The sequence below is a fragment of the Siphateles boraxobius genome, unplaced genomic scaffold (assembly GCF_051911475.1).
Source record: "Siphateles boraxobius isolate OS27281-9 unplaced genomic scaffold, OSU_SipBor_1 33, whole genome shotgun sequence".
NCBI classification, from domain to species: domain Eukaryota; kingdom Metazoa; phylum Chordata; class Actinopteri; order Cypriniformes; family Leuciscidae; genus Siphateles; species Siphateles boraxobius.
In genome coordinates this window covers 7,325,558-7,340,735 of record NW_027508953.1, presented here as the reverse complement: position 1 = coordinate 7,340,735, position 15,178 = coordinate 7,325,558, and the positions used below count along the sequence as shown (strand labels likewise).

General features: G+C 37.5%; 1 protein-coding gene across 2 annotated transcripts in view; it reads left to right on the top strand.

Moving 5' to 3' along the window:
* grin2da (glutamate receptor, ionotropic, N-methyl D-aspartate 2D, a) overlaps positions 1-15,178 on the top strand; it is an 80,497-nt gene that overhangs the window by 46,683 nt on the left and 18,636 nt on the right. For both annotated transcript variants that reach the window (XM_077195237.1, XM_077195238.1), the window contains exons 4-6: positions 553-881; positions 12,748-12,862; positions 14,060-14,265. In XM_077195237.1, the coding sequence (XP_077051352.1) occupies positions 553-881; positions 12,748-12,862; positions 14,060-14,265 (650 nt within the window). The remainder of the gene's footprint in view (positions 1-552; positions 882-12,747; positions 12,863-14,059; positions 14,266-15,178) is intronic.

The following is a 15,178-nucleotide window of genomic DNA, read 5'->3' as shown; positions in this document are numbered from 1 at the left end:
AACTTTCTTTTTCTTCCATAATGTGACATGCTACAGAATAAATCCGAGTATTGAATGAGATTTTTTTTTTTTTAGGTGGATCAAGTTCATTCATTAAACATTACAAAGACTTTTTTTCTTTGCAATTATTTACATCAATGATTGTCATGCACAATAAAACCAGGAATGAGCATCGAAGGGATTGTTTACCCAAAAATGAAAATTTTGTCATCACTTACTCGCCCTCAAATTGTTTCCAAAACTTTGAGTTTCTTTCTTCTGTTGATGAACACAAAAGATATTTTAAAGAATGTTGGTAAGCAACGTTTGACGTTAGCCATTGACTTCCATAACAGAAAAAAAAAAAAAAATAGAAGTCAAACCGTCTGGTTACCAACATTCTTCAAAATATCTACTTTTGTGTTGAGCAGAAGAAAGATGCTCATACAGGTTTGGAACAACATGAGGGTGAGTAAGTGAACTTTCTCTTTAAGTAAATGCATTTTGATTTTATCCTGACTTTAAAAGGGGTCCATTTGAATACTTATTCTATTCTCGCTCCACTCTTTACAGGTGCGACTCCTGTATTGCTCACAGGAAGAGGCAGGGCACATTTTTAAGGCTGCATGGGCATCAGGGCAGGCTACTCCCTCACACATGTGGTTTGCTGTGGGCCCGGGTCTGGCAGGACTTGGTCTTGAGGGTCTACCCAAGGCTGTATTTGCTGTGAGGCCACAGGGATGGAGGGACGAGCCACGACGGCGAATCGCAAAGGGTGTGTCCATACTGACGCACGGTGCTATGGCTTTGCGTAGGGAGTATGCTGGGGCTCGAGGGACGAGCTTCGCTGGGAACTGCATAAGTGATGGAAATCAAACCCAGAGGGTGCCAGATAGGATCAGGTAAGAAAATCTACTTGATTGCTGATAGGTTCACGGCTTCGTTTGATGTACATCCATGTCTCGTATAAAAACAAGAAGATAGAAAAACAATATACTGTACCGTTCAAAAGTTTTGGGTCAGTACAGTTGTTTTATGTTTTTGAAAAAAGTCTCTGATGCTCAACAAGGCTGTATTTATTTGTGACAAAATTCAGTAAAACAGTAATATTGTGAAATTACTAAAACAGAAAACCAATCTTTTACATTCCAATATTGTTTAAAATATAATGTATTCCTGTGATAGCAAAGCTGAATTTTCAGCAGCCAGTCTTCAGTGTCACATTATCCTTCAGAAATCATTATATTATGCAGATTTGGTTTTAAAGAAACATTTCTTATTATTATGAATGTTGAAAACAGTTATGCTGCTTAATTTATTTGTGGAAACTACGGATTCTTTAATGAACTGAAGTTTGTAAATAGACAAGTCTTATTAAATTGATCAAAAGTGATATGTTCTTGCTGAATAAACATTAATTTATCTTAATATTTATTAAAATAAACAAATAAAGTTTACTTTTTAACTGAATCTTTTAAAGATCTCATAAAATAACTTGACGAGTGTAGATTTGGAGGCATTTTCTCATTCTGATTTGAATTTCATTGGTTGAAAATATGTGAAGTGCAGGGTGAGTCATCAACTTTTGATCCCCTTTTTTTGTAGAGAAAGACTGTAAATAAATGAAAATATTCACTAAAGGCAGATTTTGTCAATGTTTAAGAGTACACTAGCATATCAATGACATGTAAGCTAAAACTTGAATCTACAAAACATGTATGAGGTCTTTTAATCATGAGGTAGATAATCATGAACAAGCCTTTTATTTTTTAACCATGATCTGCACATGATTCAGCTGCATTTAAAATAATAAAATAATACTGACCATAATGCATTCCAGACCGTTCCATTTAAAATTGTTAAAGCTTTCATTTGATAAATATGTATTACATTTTTGTTGTAATATATCTCCCCACAGTCTCCTAACACAAACTGAAACTCTTTCAATCTATGCATAACTGGTTTTAATTATGTATGAACACTACATTGACTTTGCACTGTTAGAGGAAATGGCCCTAAACCGGGTACATCATGAGCGGCAAAGCAAAACAAAAAATAATCTAACGAGTTCCTGTTTCATCTCCGTGCAAAATTCAAAGACTAGTGCAACTGTGATGACTGAATCAAAACTCTGTGTTGTCTGTTACCTGGGTCTCTTTTCACCCATAACCCCAGTGAGGCCACATGTGTTCAGTCACACACACGAGCCCTTAACCTGCATTTGATTTGTGTTTGACAGCCCATACTGCAGGGATTTGCTGCCTGTCAGTCATGCTTCTCACAAATCACTCAAAAAAAAAAAAAAAAACATTTCTGGCCTCAAACAGCTCCGTCGACTTGTATTTTATGGTGGGGGGGAGCTCTCTTGGAAGTGTTTGTGTCACTCAAGCATGAAGTGAGGGAATCATAAATCTTTTAAGTACCTTCAAAAGTCAATCACTTAAACATGCCATCAGTTTAGGTTAGCTGACCTGGCCAGCCTTCTCTCAAGCCCACTTTACCAGCACGGTTATTAATCAGTGGATAAGACACATGCCTGTGGCGTGAGAGACCTGGGTTCGAATCCACTGTGAGACACCAATGTGTCCCTGAGCAAGACACTTAACCCCTAGTTGCTCCAGAGGCGTGCGACCTCTGACATATATATCAATTGTAAGTCGCTTTGGATAAAAGCGTCAGCTAAATGAATAAATGTAAATGTAAATGTAATGTGGCATCTGCATATTAGGTGTAACCATGTTTTAAAGTTAATGTTTTTGCCTGAAAAGGGATTTGCTTCTCTACCTCAAAGTGTTGCAACATCTATTCCTTTAGGGGAGCCAATGGACTATCTGTACACTTTAGAATTTGCAGCTATTTTGTACTCAAGGTTTTCCCATTGATCTCTGTTCATTAGCGCTGAGCACGGAATCACGTCTATAGATCCTTTGCAAGTGTTTTCATGCAGCCCCCCCATAATTTCTCTTTCATTTAATTATTTTCTTCCTTATTTTGAAATCATTGCAACCTGCATTTGAATTAACTGTTATCCCATCTTCACGTGGGTTTAAGCAGTGGAGTCGCGTGGTGAATTTTTTGTTCTCTAATTAATTTTCTAAAACGGATGGATGAGTCTCCAAAGCACATATCCGTGTCACATTTCAGTTCTAAAATAAAACAAATAAAAATAGAAGTTATACTTTGCCTATTGCCTATTTTTAGGACAATTAAGATTGTGACACTGCAACATTTTCCTTCCACATTTCATTACGGCAAAAATCAGGATATTTTACTTTCAAGTTTATTTGTTACTCTCATTATTTTGAAACGTGATGCTCATTAGGTTCTTATTAAATGACTCATCATTTAAATAATATAACATTATTTGTTTATTCTATGGTAATGAGCGAGACTTTTTTTTGGGGGGGTGGGGGGTTGGTGGGGGGGGTGGTATCATAAAAACAATGTCACAATAAAAATGTCACAATCAGGGCCGTAGCTACTGAATCCTTGGCCCCCATAAAAAAAAAAAAAAACATTGATGTGGGCCCTCAACGTCCTCCACTCATGTCATGTACCATAACGGTATACAGGCCTATAATATATGGGCATGGAGACTCACATCTGGTGCCATGCAACTAATAAGGATTTCTTACAAAATAACAAAATAGACAAATAAATAAATGCAAACACAGGTTTTTGCTTTTACTTCTTTTATATAAATGTATATACAAAGTTGATTATAAAAATATCAAAACGATGGCATTTAGTGATTAATAACTACTTATTGTTTTTAAGTCATCAAGCAATTATGCAACACAAAATAATAAAATAACAACAAAAGACAAGAAATTAATAAAATAATAAATAAAAAAAAACCTTTTTTTTAAAGTAGGTATACCAGCAATATAATAGGCCTATAAAATGTCGGTAACACTTTACAATTAGGTTCATTAGTTAATGTATTATTAACTAAAAACGAGAAATACATTTATTATAGTGCCTGTTAATCTTTATGTTAATATACCGCTGTTCATTGTTTGTTCATGTTAGTTCACAGTACATTAATGTTAACAAATACAACCTTTGATTTTAATAATGTATTAGTAAATGTTGAAATGAATATTAACTAAGATTAATAAATGCTGTAGAAGTATTGTTCATTCTTAGTTCAAGTTTATTAATGAACCTTATTGTAAAGTGTTACCAAAATGTCTTTCCAGGCAGTCTCATTCTAACAGCTCAGATAAATATTCAGAAATGAAAAAGAATGCAGTCAAATATAAAATAAAACCACTTAAGTTTCTCATTGTCTTCATTTTTGATGAAGATAATGTACTGCTATTTGATTAAATAAAGCTATAAAAAAATTTATCCATCAAGAGCAGTGAGTTGTATTCGCGTTTCCTTGACAGTATTATAAATATTTACAAAACTTAAACATTTCTCATCAGCAGCCGCCAGGTCTGTGATCAATGTGACACGCATATCCATTTTTCTACGTGTTATACAAACCAACAAACTACATAATAGCGCAATAGACTAAAACTAATCACGCCGGTATACAGTAATGAGATGTTCCGGCAGGAGGGCGCAGGCAGCAGCTCTTATTAGGTATCCTATTCCGGCAAAGTGATCAGGGCACGGCATCCCATCACATTGACATCGCTACACTGACTGCACTAACCTGTCTTGTTAAAGAACGTTTTGATAGGCTGATTAAGCAGTTCTCCTGGCCTTCTTCTCCTTTTCATGATGTTATTGGTACCCAGATTCCCCCCCAACCCTGACAGTTTCAGTCAGTCTCACTTACAATGAAACTTTACTTCTAACTTCAACCGTTCTCAGAGCAGCCTAAACTGCGATTGGTTCTGTTCACTAGCTGGGGTGGGTCTTGTGATTTTATTGGGTCCCTCCGTTGTTTGTTGCTGACTGAGCTAAAATAATAAATAACCATCGGACTAAACCATTTTTAGGAAGGAACCAATTTGGAAAATGTTAGTTTTCATTGAACTCTCAGGCATGCAAATCAATATACTATAATGATTCATGAGTAGGGCAATATATAGCATTACTACTGGATTTAGTGGTGCCACTATAATTGTTACCACCTTTCACCCCACTAGCGAAGGCCCTGGTCACAATGCAAAGACAATGTTCCCTTGGACACCATTAGTTTTAATTGTATGGACAAAAATGGTATTTCCATTTGTGGTAAGGAAATACTGGTTTAGAATGACATTAGGGTAATTTACAGACTTTTTGAACAAATAGGCTGCATTTTCTGTAAGAAAAATATTGTTTCTATTTCTTTTGATTTTTCAAATGAAATATGACCTGAAAATGTTTCATGATAGGTATGGTGAAATTCATGTAATTATGATCATGTTATTGACCAAGCTTTCTGACCTATGAGGCACCCATGTTTGATATTTCAGCTTGTGGTCATTTTAGTGGAGTTACATTGATTAGTATGATAGTGGTAAGTTGGATAATATAGAATCTAGTATTAATATGATTCATCTAAAGTCCACTTTTGAGTTGACGAAATAATGAAATTGCTTTGATTCTTTGACCTCAATATATTCCAGCATGATCTGCGGTCCAATCAACGGCACAAGTTCACAGATTTACAGGCATGGTTACTGGATTTATATTGGTATCTTGTCTCTGACCATCGCGCGTACGGCCATCTACTCTGGGAACAGTATATTCCAGTTACTCGAGTTTAAATATGGAAGCAGATGTGCCGCGAGCTGTTCCTAAATCAGTCATTAGAGGCTGGTGCAGGAGACAAGAGCGCTGGCAGTACTATGAGTAAGCATATTGCAACAGACCTGTTGCCCCCTACTGCAAATTTTTTGTTACTGTCCTAGCTAATAGAGTGTGATGAATGCTCACCTGCACTCCTGCCCACTGTTATTCACACTTCATCTCCTTTCAACTTTTTCACCCTCTTTTTGGGTTGTTTTTTTCTCTTCTCATTCTTGTTCTGTCATTCTTTTCCCCTCTTTTTCACGTCCTCCCACTCTTTCGTGCCCATGCATTTTTCAGTCCCTGCACATTTTCATAATAACTCTCCTCTCTCATCATGTCGACATTACTTCTCCCCACTCTAATTCCATCTCTTTATCTCATACTCCTTCGCTCTTTCTCGCACTCATTCTCTCCTGTCCCCCCTCCTTTTCTCCCACCCTTTTGTTGGCCCCCACTGTCTCATCCCTTCATTTTTCCTCTCCGCTCTCGTCTTGCCCCTGCGGGCGGCTATAAAGAGGCATACATGCAGTGTCGTTTTGCATGTAAATAGGATAATTGGTTATGGTGCGCTGAGTGGAGGAAATATCACAGACTGTCACCAATGGAACTGATCTCGCAGCCACACGGCTTCACCCACACACACTCAAACTCAATCTTACTCTCACTCATTCATTCACTCAAGGTCTGCTCCATCCTTCATTCGCTCACTCTTACACCCACTTCCTCTTATTAACTCATGCTGTCTGTGCAGGATGTCACTGCAGTATTGACGTCTTCAGACAACTTTGCCAACTTCCCTCTCTCTCTCTCTCTCTCTCTCTCTCTCTCTCTCTCTCTCTCTCTCTCTCTCTCTCTCTCTCTCTCTCTCTCTCTCTCTCGCAATTTTTTTAGACATTGCATTTTTGTGCATTATTGATGTGTGGGAATTTTCCTGCATAGGCTTAATATTTGGCCATCATACAGTACTAGTTGCATTCAACAATTTTACAGACATTTGTTTGGGCATCCTGACTGCAATATGGGTGGGTTTTAACAAACATATGTAGAACATTTTTGAGGATCATAAATTCATTTGAAGGATCATACTGTGGATGCGTTTGAAGGATTCTACAGCTACTGCAATTTTACTGCATTTTTGGGCATCAAAGGCACATTAAAACATTCCTAAACAGCATTTTTGGCCATTAGGTACATGCAAATGCTTTCAAACATTCTACATTGACAATTGTTGAGTATCATAGATATGTTTGAAGGTTCCGATCTTCTCATTTCAACGAGCAGGATTTTTGGGCAGCATATGTGTGTCAAACATTCATAGACAGCAGTTTTGGGCGTCATTAGAACATTCAAGCCTAGACAGCCCTAGATAATCCTATTGGCCTTTTTTGGGCATCATGCACATTTGAGCGGCTCTACCTTGACTGTTTTTGGGTTTGGACATTATACCCTTGCATTCTGGAAAACCTTGAAAATCATGGTATCCAGTCCTGGAAAACACATGGGAAATTTGAGAAAATGTAAAATGTTCTGGAAAATCTTGTTGTTATGGAATTTCTTTTAACAAAAGAGTATATTTCTGGCCCAAAACAATTAACGTTTGTTGCAGAAAGTGCTATGTTCAGGGACGCTGAGTTTTGACATGTAAGAGATGTATTTTGAATGATGATGTTTAGTCATGTGTTGCCACTTGCAGCCGTTAGCTAATGTTAGTAACTGCTCAAATATGCAGCAAATGTCGACTGGTAAGCACCTAATTCAGTAACTTTTACTGTCACACAGTCTGTTTTATTTAGTTCTGATTGATGTCAAAAGTACTGATACTTTGGTACCAAGTCGATATTAAATAAGACTTATGGTGAGAGCAATATATACTTCAGGGCATGATCTTTGTCCTTTATTCCTGTCGTAGTAAAATTGAAAATGTCCTGGAAACGTGCTGGAAAGTTATTGCTGAAAAGAGTGGGGAAACCGGATTCCTACAGGTCCTACATAGACAAGATACTCCAAACTGCATTTGTCTAGGCAACATTTTGGGGGATCAAAATGTAATCACATATGTACTTTGAATGTACCCAGCATGCAGTGCGGCATTAATAAATTATGCTTTGGAGTTTCTTTATTCTTTTTGGTTTTATCCGTGCGGCTGAACTTATTTTTGGTTCACTTTTTAGCAGTTTGTGTTGTTTATTTTGTAATGTTCATATTGATCTTTTATTATTATTATTATTTGTTCTCACTGTGGTGTTTTTGTATGTTGGGTATTGATGAAAAAAAAAATCTTGTGTTGCAAGATAATTTGACATTTCAAAGATAAATCTCAGCAGCTGCTTTATTGTAAAATATCCATCTACAAACAATTATGAATTAGAATTAAAATCTTGATGCTGAAATAATTATAGTATAGTTATAGTATAATTATAGTATGCTAATAATAGTATAGTTTGACCAACTTAAAATCAGCCAATTCACTTATTTTATATTAGCTTGTTTTAACAAATGTTTTCATTTGTCACACATCTTACTTGGCTAGATCAGAAATTTGAATATGAATATACAAGGTCCAAGATCCCAAGCAAATGGAACATTAATTGTTTTGAAGTCACTATAATGGTGATTACAGTAATAAACAATATAATCGTACGGTGGCATGGTTAAAGACAACTTTATAATGTGAATTCAGAGTAAAACAAGAGCAGTAAATTACTGTGAGTGTGATGTCATTATCAATTTGCTGTTGATTAACAATAATTCATAAGAAAATGACCTAGGCCAGTATGCATTCATTTCACTGTAAATTCTGGATTACAGTAATTTATTGTAAAATTACTCTCTAATCCTGGAAATTCCTGGACATTTTTTACAGTGTAGACTGAGGTTGATTTTGGACGTGCACTCAGGTCTTGCATATTTTGCAGCATATTTTATTAAGGAAAGAAGTTAAAAGATGTTCTATAGACCTTGCCTTTTTTATTCCACTGCCTTGCATCTGATTTTTAAAACACGTTTTGTGTGAATGGCCCCTTAGAACATTCTGTAGATAACTATATAACCCTAAAAGCCTTTTTGGGGATCATAGGGATGTTAAATGTGCATATAATAATTTTTAGGCATCATAGGTGAGCTTGCATATTTCTTCATGTGGTCTTTTCAAAATGACCTTTTAAACCTGCCCATGACTTCCCCTCAAAAAATGCTGTCTATAGCCGCGTTTCCATGACCCTTCAAATTGCGCAAATTGAATTTGCGAATTGAAAGTACGCCCAAAGGAAACACGTAAATTTAGCTAAAACTCTCATATATCACAAACAAGTTTTTAACCTCGCATGAGGTGGTTTTTCAGGCAATTAGAAAAAAAGGAATATTTTGCAAAATTGCAATGGAAACAGTTTTCGCGCATTTACAGGTCACCTGACGTAGATGGCGCTGTATGTCTGGACAGAAGACGAGACAGAGTTCTTCATTAAACTCATAAAAGACAAAAGTATTACGGGAATACTGGCTTCTAAACAACAAAGAAATGCCACTATTTACCTAGCCTGGTCAAAACCAGACCATTCTCAGTTGTAACTGAGTTAGGGTCTGGCAAAGCTTCATAGACAAATCATTTCCAAAGGGGCGTCACCAACGGACGTAGCTCAAATGCCTCTGGGCGCAATTGGATAGACCTAAAACCAATCAGAGCGATGAAGGAGATGACGTATGCAGGGCGACGTTATAGAACAACGTTTGAATACGAGCAGACACTACTTGCTCTACATTTATTTAAAATTAACAGCAAGACAACTGGAAGTGAATGTGCTTTCCATTAAATAAATCACTCACAGTAAACAAAAACTTAACAAAAAAAAACTTTGCAATGAACTTTGCAATTTAGACGCGCAAACTGGGTGCCGATGTGGTGAGACGTACATGCTCTGGCAGATTAGGCTTGAATTCGTTCATCCTCGGATGCTGCGCCGCGCTCGCTGTTACAAAAAACCTGTGCACACAGGCAAGCGAAATGGGGTCTTGCCGGTCTTGCGCACCGAACGCGTCATTTTTGCGCACCTTTGCGCTCGTGCGGACGCGTCGAGTATAAACAAGGCTTTACTCCGTGTCAGCGAGCGCTCTGATCGGTAAAGGGGCACAGACCTCTCCCGAATCATCTCCAGCAATAGCAACCTCTGATCACACCACTAACTCCGCCTCCGTTTCCCTCGTAAGCTGATCTTAGTATTTAAACATTCTCTATGATAAATGTTTGTGAAAAAAAAAATTTATTACATGGTTTTGGCGGTTATAGAGTTGTAATGACGGTGTTCAACTATAACCGTCACACATAGTTCCATGGCGGCATCCATCTTTGTAAATGTACAAAATCTGTTTCACCGTCGCTGTGCTGTCGTCATCGTGTAAAGCCCGCCCCAACGTTTCTGATTGGTGCCGTGATTTCGACGGATTGGAAATGGACTTCAATGAGCTCTTTGCCAGACTAACTTTCAGAGCAAATCTAAATTTGCTGGAAGTTGTCTGGGTTTTCTCAGGCTACTATTTACCAAGACCTTGAAGCAGATATGTGCCGCTCACAAGTATATTAAAAATAATGGCTAGTGCGGTGGCTGAGATATGCGTAAACCTACCAAAATCCGTTGCCATGATTTTTTGGAATGACTTACCGTGAGAGGAAAAAAATACATTTTATTCGCATAACATCGGTTAATGGAAACACCGTAATTTCACAATAGTTTTTTATCTACAATATCGCAAAAGTTTTGCAAAAAACTGTAATGGAAATGCAGCTTTCTCAGGCTGTGGAACACCCTCTCCTCTTTTATGACTTTCACTTATAGGCTAACCATATTGCCAGTGTATAAAGTCATATTGAAACTGCTTTGAGAAACTCTGTCTGACACATACACACAGACACAGCTGCAGAGGGCAGTGCCTCTGCTCATCACCATACTAATGCCGCTTTAATGGACGCATTAAAACCCCTGGAATGTTTCTGATGTTTAAACACCCCTGTGATGTTTAAACATTCAACATTTCTCCTTATCCTGTCCTAGTGTGTGTGCGCCTCACACTTCCCCCTCCCTGCTTCCTCTTCCTTGTGTCTCCAGGCCTTTTCATTTCACATTCTGTGTGACAGTACATCACTGCTACGTTTCCATTTTGTGTCAGCCTCACGCTCTCTTTTCCTTCCTCTCTCTTTCTCGTCTTCATTGTGATGACACAAGTGACATCTGTATTCCGCTACGTGCTGCTGTGCTTTAGGTTGTTTGTTCACCCCACAATGTAAGGCATTAGCGGAACACATGTAATGTCAATGGCTGCGTCGCTATGACAACCATGCAGGGGTCTAGAGCGAGGGAACGAGGAAAGTGTGAGTGCTGGCATCGCAGACTTGAGGTTGTTAAGATTGTCACGCTCTCCATTGCACTCTCGTAATGAGTGAGAGATAAATGAATTACACCGGATCGGACTTTTTTTTTAATTGCCGATCCGGATCAGACATCGTGTGTGACGGATCGAAGAAGTTTGAGAGTGACTTGTAGACTCGATTATGATTCCTTTGTGCTAGATCTAAGTGTGCATGAAAAATGAGCAGTGTCATTCATAATCTTTATTCCGTATTCCTAAAAGTGTTTAGTGTGGCATTTCAAGATGGAGGAATAAAGTTTGGCTAAGCAATGCCGCTCACATTCTATTAAATGGAGCATTAAACCAGGAGCGGGCCCGTAGCCGTCATTCCGACCAACGCTTTGAAATGAACATAATCTCTTATATAAAGCCTGTCATAAATTATGGATTTGATATCAAATGCAATTTCTCCCAAAGACAGAAGTGGAAAGACTTATGAGACCTGTCTCATGAAAACGAGCCGAGCGTCCCGTGCAATGACAGGCTAAAATAAAATAAAAAAAGAAAAACGAGCTGGTTGAAAGAGTCGTTTTCTCTGGGCATTACCACATCACCAGTGAAAAGGAAACTGCTGACAAATGCCTGATGAGAAATGCACCTTACACATGCGGAGGGGAGAAAGACACTGTTGTGATGTTCACGTTTCGCGTCCCTCTGTTCCGGAGTTTCAATGCTACTCTCATGCTTCTAGTTGTCATGGCGACTAACAAGAGCATCTCTGCAGCATCCTAAGTGCTCCAAACACTGAATATTGAAAACAAGCCACTGGCGAGATGACTGCCGTGTCCTGCCGCCGATCTGGAAGTGTGATAAAAGTGCAGCCGGAGCCGTGGCTGCAGTGCTTTAGGGCATGTCATTCATCCTCCATCCAAGAGTTCCTCTTTTTAAGATTCATCGATTCATTCCCTCTGTGAAGTTTATCCTTTGTTACCCATGTTTTATTTTTTCATTCGTCCATCTATCCATTACAATTTTGTCTCCATAAATACAATTTTCATGCATTTATTCTTGTTTTCATTTATCTTTTTGTTCCATAATTTTATTCCATGAATCCATTCTTAGTCACTCATCCAATCTTTCCTCTCTATTTGGCTACTCGTTCACTGTTTCATTCATTATTTTTACCCTTTAAACATGAAATTGTTTATATTTTCATATTTTAGTCTATTCCTTTTCTTGTATGTATGTATGTATGTATGTATGTATGTATGCATGTATGTATGTAACACACTCGCGCGCACACACGCTCGCGCACACACACGCTCGCGCACACACACACACACACAAACACACACTTTCTATATATATATATTACTCTGTATTAATTAATTGATTCATTCATTCGGTTGAGCATATATACTTTAGTTTTCTGTCATTCTGTAAATGAATTTCTTGTATATGTTCTTTGAGATTGAGTGTTGTCATTTCTGTTAAATGTTCAGAAGAGAAGGTTTACTTAAGTCCCTTAAGCATTCAGCACAAATCACACACACCACCCCAAGTGGAGAGGTGACTAATGGAACTCCCATCTATCACTCTTTATCTCTCGCTGCTCGCTCTCCTTCTCTTTATCACTTTCAGTCAGACTCCTCCTTTATCACCCTTCTCTTTTTCCCCCTTTTCCTCCTGCAGGTTCTTCAGTAACATAACTCTATCTGGACGGGACTATTCCTTTAATAATGACGGTTATCTGGCAAATCCGCTTCTGGATGTTATCTCCTACACTGCAGGAAGAAGCTGGGAGGAGGTAGGGGTGGAGCCATTAGTATGCTTAAATGTGTTTAGATATTCATGGTTATCACTGAACTATTTTAAATGCAGCTTCCAATTGAGTTCACATTTTGCCTTGCCATTTAAATGCAATATAATTGAAATGTGAAGAATGCATTTGAAATGAACCGTGTGTCGCATACAGAAGGGACTGAAGTACATCCAATAATAAATATATGCACATTCACATTTTATTACAATATATTTTGTGCAAAGCTAATCAAATCAAGGAAGTCAAGGTTATATGGTGCTTTTTCATTTGAATTGTAATTTTTACTGCATTGAAATTTGTTTATAAACATTATCATTTTATTCTGTTCTTTTGTACTTTTAATTTTCATATTCAGTATTTTTTGTAAATAAATTTCTACATATCATGCAGCAAAATGGTCAACGTTCTGGACAGTTAGTTTGTAATCTCTCTCTCCCTTATTACAAACTTTAAATTCAGGATAAAAAAAAAAAGATTTATAAAAATAAGTAGTCTGCACTGCAGTTCATACCTGCTGGTGTTTTACTGTATAATTCGCAATGTTCATGTTTTTCAATAAAGGGAAATTGTTAACAGGACAGTGCACTTGAATGCAGTTGAGTGGCAATTGCAAATGATTGCACATACAGCTTTTCCTGGCAAATGTCAATAAGCCATGGGAAAATTTTAGTTTTGCAGGACGGTTATTGGTATTAGTTATTCATGCACTTTTTGACAGTTTGAAATGACTGGTTTGAGAACTGCCAAAGGAGCTGCAGAAACAAAACCGTAAATCATTCATTGTTGAGCTAGTACAAAAGTCTTTCCTTTCCTTTTTTTTTACATTTAATTGGTATGTTCACTGACAGATGGTTAACACTTGAGATTGGGAATCATGTGAACTTACAAAGGTGTCATGCTGCAGTAGCTTTGAAAGGTTTGGGTTTTACGGGTCTTGTTGAAAAGTAAAATAGCTGTCACTGGGAAGACAGGCATTTTATATGTTTTTTAGCTTCAACTATCTAACTTAATAAAGTCGGGACTACATCCACTTACGATGTAAAGAATGTCAGAAAGGAAACAGACCTGCCAACATCAATCGTATTTAACTTCATCAAAGCACCATTATGAAACATTTTGCATCTGTCTTAGGTCTCAAAAACTTGTTTGTACCATTTTAATGGTGTCTTGCTATTGTTGTAGGTGGGTTGGTGGGAGAATGGAGTGCTGCGACTGCGTTACCCGCCCTGGTCCCGGTACGGCCCCTTCCTCAAACCTCTGGATGATTCCCAGCACTTGCGTGTTGTTACTTTGGAGGAGAGGCCCTTCGTCATCGTAGAGCCTGCTGATCCTGGAACAGGCTCCTGCATCAGAGACTCTGTTCCGTGCCGTCTGCCATTCAACAACAGGTCAAGGTTCAGTCTGTGGATTTTTAGACTAGAAATGTTCAACATTTGAGGTTATCACTTTAGCAAATGTGGCAGTGAATATGCAGATGTTGCAAATTACATTCACATTACCCCAGGGGCATTAATTCCCCTTCCTGTCGCTAGCACTGATGGAATTTAAATAAATTAGAAATTCACGTAGAAATAGAAGAGGTTGATCAATGATTGTTCTGTGTTAGAGCACTTTACTTCATTTACCTTATTTAAATGGAGAATTTCTCAAAACTCTTCCTGCTCTAGCACAACGCCTAGGTGAATAGCAGAAAAACTGTAAGAATAACATGCCCAGGTGATATTTCACCTCAAAATTAAGAAAGATAATGGAAATTAGATTTTAATTAATTAGATTATGATTTTGTTTAACCAACTACATTTATTTTATTTTTTTTCATTACATTTTCATTATAATTAAGCATATTTACCCTAAATATGCTTAATTATAATGAAAATGTCATGAAAAAAATGAAAAATTTAGTTGGTTAAAGAAAATCATAATCTAATGAATTAAAATCTAATTTCCATTATCTTTCTTAATAATTTATCCCACAGATTCTCGTTCTCATTTTTGGAAAGATATATGTTTGTAGTTATTGCAGTGGCGAATCTTTTTTGACTCAATGACATTTACTAAATACTCAAAAGTAGTTACGGTAATGACAGTAAGGGGGAAATGTACTTAAAGGGGTCCTATTATGCCCTTTTACGAAGTATTGATTTTGTTTTTGGGGGTGTACTAGAATGTTTTAATGCTTGATTGTTCAAAAAACGTCTTATTTTTTCACATATTTTACATTATTACAGCTTCTCTTTCCCCAGTCTGGTTGAACGCGTCATTTTCGATGAAGCCCCTCCTTCCGAAATACGAAATGTGCTG